The sequence below is a fragment of the Thalassophryne amazonica genome, chromosome 7, assembly GCF_902500255.1.
Source record: "Thalassophryne amazonica chromosome 7, fThaAma1.1, whole genome shotgun sequence".
Taxonomy (NCBI): domain Eukaryota; kingdom Metazoa; phylum Chordata; class Actinopteri; order Batrachoidiformes; family Batrachoididae; genus Thalassophryne; species Thalassophryne amazonica.
This window is the reverse complement of record NC_047109.1, coordinates 71360808-71366081: the sequence shown is the minus strand read 5'-3', so window position 1 is coordinate 71366081 and position 5274 is coordinate 71360808. Positions and strand designations below refer to the sequence as shown.

The window sequence follows — 5274 nt, the reverse complement described above, 5'->3', positions numbered from 1 at the left end:
TGAAAGCTGCAGTCCTCATGTGAACAGACTGTTTCCACACAGAGAAAATATAAAGTCTTAATCTTACCTGTTCGTTTCAGTCTGATTCATCATCACAGCCGGAGGAAACCTATCCACATAAAGCATCCTGATTTTGGAAAATGACATCTGAAAATACTTTAATTCCTTGTTGTGGCTGAAGAAATGGAGTGTTTGTTGGAGGAGAGAAACCACAGCAAGTCCCACTCAGCAAAGGAGAAGTGCTCACTATCACAGATTTAGACTTAGTAACCATGGAACCATCACAATTTTTAATACGTGCACCCAAGCCACACATCATAAAAACCACTGCCCAGTCCACAAAAATATCAGTCCTTAAACTGAGTGCAGTTACTACTAATGAAATTGTCCCTTGTGGGATTAATAAAGTTGTTGATTGATTGATACCTGAACTCTATTCATGTCAACTAATTAAAACCTAGTAAGAAACATCTAGAAGCGGGATGGAGCATTTAAAAATCGGGAAAAAAGTTTTGAGACTAGGTTTCATTTATTTTGTTCCTATTAGTTTGATTGATTTCTTTATTTCAGTTGCACACTGTCAGAAATGATTTTTTCCTTCAAGGTCATGCTTATAGTAAGAATTTCATTAAGTCAGCAATTTTTCTCAGGGTTTGGTCAGAGTTACAATAAGTGGCTCTGGTGTTTTTTAGTTCAGGTACACGCACATACAGACACTTTTCTGATGATAAATAAATCAGCTGTTCAAATATACAGTCTTATATTCTTTTGTATTTTTTGTTTTTGGCCACACACACGTACATGACCTGATTCCCCTCCATGCACAAATTGGTACCCCAAGACTTCCTTCAATGTTGGCAGGTTTGCTTATCGACTGATGTGACATATGCATGATTTTTGACAGATGTGACTCAGCCTCCAGTTTATCATACCATCCAGAAAACACAGTAGATCATAATGGTGTAGAGGAGAGATGCAGGGTATATCAGGAGAAGGATGCTGAGGGTGGAGCCACCAGAGACAAGGAGAAGAGGGAGGCCAAAGAGGAGGTTTATGGATGTGGTGAAGGAGAACATGCAGATGCAGACATGCAAGTTGGTGTGTCAGAAGAAGATGAAGAGGACAGGGTGAGAAGGATGATCTACTGTGGTGACCCCTAGCGGGAGCAGGTATGGAGAGACTGCCCATCCCTGTATGTGTACATAAAATGTTGAAGAATGTCAAATACAACAGAATTATATTAAATATAAACACAATTAAGGGTTAAAATTCCTTACAGTCATACAATCAATTCCAACTGAGAAAATGCAGTTGATAAACCAACATCCGCCCCACCAAGGTCAGGAGTGTGCAAACCATCATGGAACTACTGATGGAACAGAAAGAGTCTGAAGAAGAACACACACAAACACACACACACATATGCAATTTTGTAATTTTCATTTGTAAACTTACAAAGTAAAAGCCAAACAGTGAGGAAAATGATGATCAAATATGATGCACGTGTACTGCCCAAGGTGCTTCTCCTCCATCTCATAGATTTCGTAGACCGGGCCTTTAATTTTTTGGTTTTTGAATGTCCAGGTAAATGTAGCGCCTGGTAAGGAGTTAGCAGAGCAGCTCAACGTGACGGCCTCTTCAAGCTCTGCACCAATTGGCTCCTGCGTGATTATTGGCTTGTCAGGGCCATCTGGACAGATGGTGAAGAAGACAAAGATCAACACGATTATGACAAGGTGCTTTAAAGTTAACTGTCATAGTGGATTAATGTGCAAAAACTTAATACTCAAAAACTTAATACTCACAATTGACATTAAATTTGCATGAGGCTGTTTCAAAGCTGAATATGTTGCTGGCATTACAAACAAACTGTCCAGTGTCTGTTCTGTCCACAGGGCTGATGGACAGCACTCTGTTGCCGTCATACAAAGTGAATCTATCTCCCGAGTCCAGAGGCTTGCCATCCTTCATCCACACTTGGGCAGAGGAGTGTTCAGCATCACAGGTGATGTTGACAGAGCTGCCCTCTATTAAATTTGTGTGACAGGACACAGTGGGCACGGACATTTTGCCTGTGCGCAAATAAATAAAAAGTGACCATTTATTTAAAGGCTTTATTTAAAAAAAAGTGTGTTCACAATATCATCTTGGTTTAACAATGCTTATTTATTTGGATTCCTGCCATTTCAAATGCGTCAGATAACTCACTGTGCACCTCCAGTTTCTTAATCCCATGAATTTGCTCTGCTTTTGCTTTAATAATGATCAGTTCATATTCACCACTGTCTTTCTCAGTTACGTTTCTGAGCACCAGAGATCCAGTTGACCTGTTCAGGCTGACCCTGTTTTTATAGCCGTCTCCCACCACATCAGTACCACTTGATGTTATAATATTAATGTTGTCGTTGGAAGTCCCATGTTACTGCCACAAAAGGAATAGCTGGTGGTTTCACGGATGTCCTGAAGGTCACACTCTCTCCTGTTACTCCGAGATGAAAATCAACTGTGATCACACCGGTTCCACAGCAAAAGCCTGCTGAAGACAAAAAGAGGAGCTTATACCAATTAGTGTAAGACTACACACAGCCGTGTTTCACAAAGTGCACTTCCACTACACATGAATAGACCTTTATATCAAATATGTTTCTTACCAAAAGTTAGAAGCACAAACACGGCCCTGAAAAATATGTAGTCCATGGTGTGTTGCTTATCCTGTTGTTACCAGATTGTCTGTTCTGTGTTTGTACAACAATGCAAGCAGCAATCAAGAGTTTATAGGCAATAAAATGAAACATGTCATCAATACTTGGTACACAGTTAATTATTACCTCCACTAAACCTATTTATTGCATCTGTGCAAAATTACATAACAGGCTACTTACAAAACATAAAAGCATTAAAATCCAGAAAATCACTTTAGATTTCATTAAAAAAAATAGAAAAGAAAACACTAAACACTAATGTAGCCACAAATAGCTGAGTTACAGAAGGGAATACTCTGATTATTTGCATGTAAGTGAAGCTGTGTACATCAACACAGAGGCCCTGTAAATCATTCGATTATATAAACTCCCAACATGTCAACAGGCTGTCATATTAATTAACATTCTGTGTCATTCAACACATCCAAGTTATCTCACTCAGGCAAAAATAAATTCTTTGGAGTAAATCCACTTGATAAATCCTTCAGAGCTGTCTCAACATAAAAAAAAAACATCAAAAATATTTCAGAAACTAAAACTAACTAAGACGTTGACAATAATTATGGAATCACCGGCCTCGGAGGATGTTCATTCAGTTGTTTAATTTTGTAGAAAAAAGCAGATGACAGACATGACACAAAACTAAAGTCATTTCAAATGGCAACTTTCTGGCTTTAAGAAACACTACAAGAAATCAGGAAAAATAATTGTGCCAGTCAGTAACGGTTACCTTTTTAGACCAAGCAGAGGGAAAAAAAAAAATATGAAATCACTCAATTCTGAGGAATAAATTATGGAATCACTCTGTAAATTTTCATCCCCAAAACTAACACCTGCATCAAATCAGATCTGCTCATTAGTCTGCATCTAACAAGAAGTGATCACACCTTGGAGAGCTGTTGCACCAAGTGGACTGACATGAATCATGGGTCCAACACGAGAGATGTCAATTGAAACAAAGGAGAGGATTATCAAACTCTTAAAAGAGGGTAAATCATCACGCAATGTTGCAAAAGATGTTGGTTGTTCACAGTCAGCTGTGTCTAAATTCTGGACCAAATACAAACAACATGGGAAGGTTGTTAAAGGCAAACATACTGGTAGACCAAGGAAGACATCAAAGCATCAAGACAGAAAACTTAAAGCAATATGTCTCAAAAATCGAAAATCCACAACAAAACAAATGAGGAACGAATGGGAGGAAACTGGAGTCAACGTCTGTGACCGAACTGTAAGAAACCGCCTAAAGGAAATGGGATTTACATACAGAAAAGCTAAACGAAATCCATCATTAACACCTAAACAGAAAAAAACAAGGTTACAATGGGCTAAGGAAAAGCAATCGTGGACTGTGGATGACTGGATGAAAGTCATATTCAGTAATGAATCTCGAATCTGCATTGGGCAAGGTGATGATGCTGGAACTTTTGTTTGGTGCCGTTCCAATGAGATTTATAAAGATGACTGCCTGAAGAGAACATGTAAATTTCCACAGTCATTGATGATATGGGGCTGCATGTCAGGTAAAGGCACGGGGGAGATGGCTGTCCTTACATCATCAATAAATGCACAAGTTTACGTTGATATTTTGGACACTTTTCTTATCTCATCAACTGAAAGGATGTTTGGGGATGATGAAATCATTTTTCAAGATGATAATGCATCTTGCCATAGAGCGAAAACTGTGAAAACATTCCTTGCAAAAAGACACATAGGGTCAATGTCATGGCCTGCAAATAGTCCGGATCTTAATCCAATTGAAAATCTTTGGTGGAAGTTGAAGAAAATGGTCCATGACAAGGCTCCAACCTGCAATGCTGATCTGGCAACAGCAATCAGAGAAAGTTGGAGCCAGATTGATGAAGAGTACTGTTTGTCACTCATTAAGTCCATGCCTCAGAGACTGCAAGCTGTTATAAAAGCCAGAGGTGGTGCAACGAAATACTAGTGATGTGTTGGAGCGTTCTTTTGTTTTTCATGATTCTGTAATTTTTTCCTCAGAATTGAGTGAGTCCATATTTTTTCCCCTCTGCTTGGTCTAAAAAGTAACCGTTACTGACTGGCACAATTTTTTTTTCCTGATTTCTTATAGTGTTTCTTAAAGCCAGAAAGTTGCCATTTGAAATGACTTTAGTTTTGTGTCATGTCTGTGATCTGCTTTTTTTCTACAAAATTAAACAACTGAATGAACATCCTCCGAGGCCGGTGATTCCATAATTTTTGCCAGGGGTTTTATATATACGAGTATATGGAGGACAGCTGCCTTCTGGGGAAAATCTGTTTACAGTTTTACTACATTTTTTTAAGTATTGACAAAGGAAAAATTTCTTGGCTTTTATGAAAGTCTTTATTGAAGGTTTAATCTGTTTTCAGTTGTTTAATTTTTTTAAAATGAATTTGTTGTCAATATGCTTTTCTGAAGGTGCTTAACTAGTACAATATTCCAGCACTGTGACAGTGTTCACATTAGATCAAGTTTCTTTTTTTCCTTTTTTTTAAATTTTGGCCTGTGTGAGACACAATTCTGCTGTTTTGTCCTGTGTGAGAACATGTTAATTCTGGGTTTGGGTCA

At 38.3% G+C, this 5274-nt stretch overlaps 1 protein-coding gene across 1 annotated transcript; it reads right to left on the bottom strand.

The window, feature by feature from the left end:
* Window positions 1-1366: 1366 nt before the first annotated feature.
* zgc:198329 (uncharacterized protein LOC557409 homolog) lies at window positions 1367-2414 on the bottom strand. Its single transcript, XM_034173646.1, has 4 exons — window positions 2209-2414; window positions 1806-2072; window positions 1504-1690; window positions 1367-1388 (listed from the first exon to the last, which is right to left on the bottom strand). The coding sequence occupies exons 2-4, from the start codon at window positions 2065-2067 to the stop codon at window positions 1367-1369; spliced, it is 471 nt and encodes a 156-aa protein (XP_034029537.1). The 5' UTR covers window positions 2068-2072; window positions 2209-2414.
* Between the last annotated feature and the right edge of the window lie 2860 nt (window positions 2415-5274).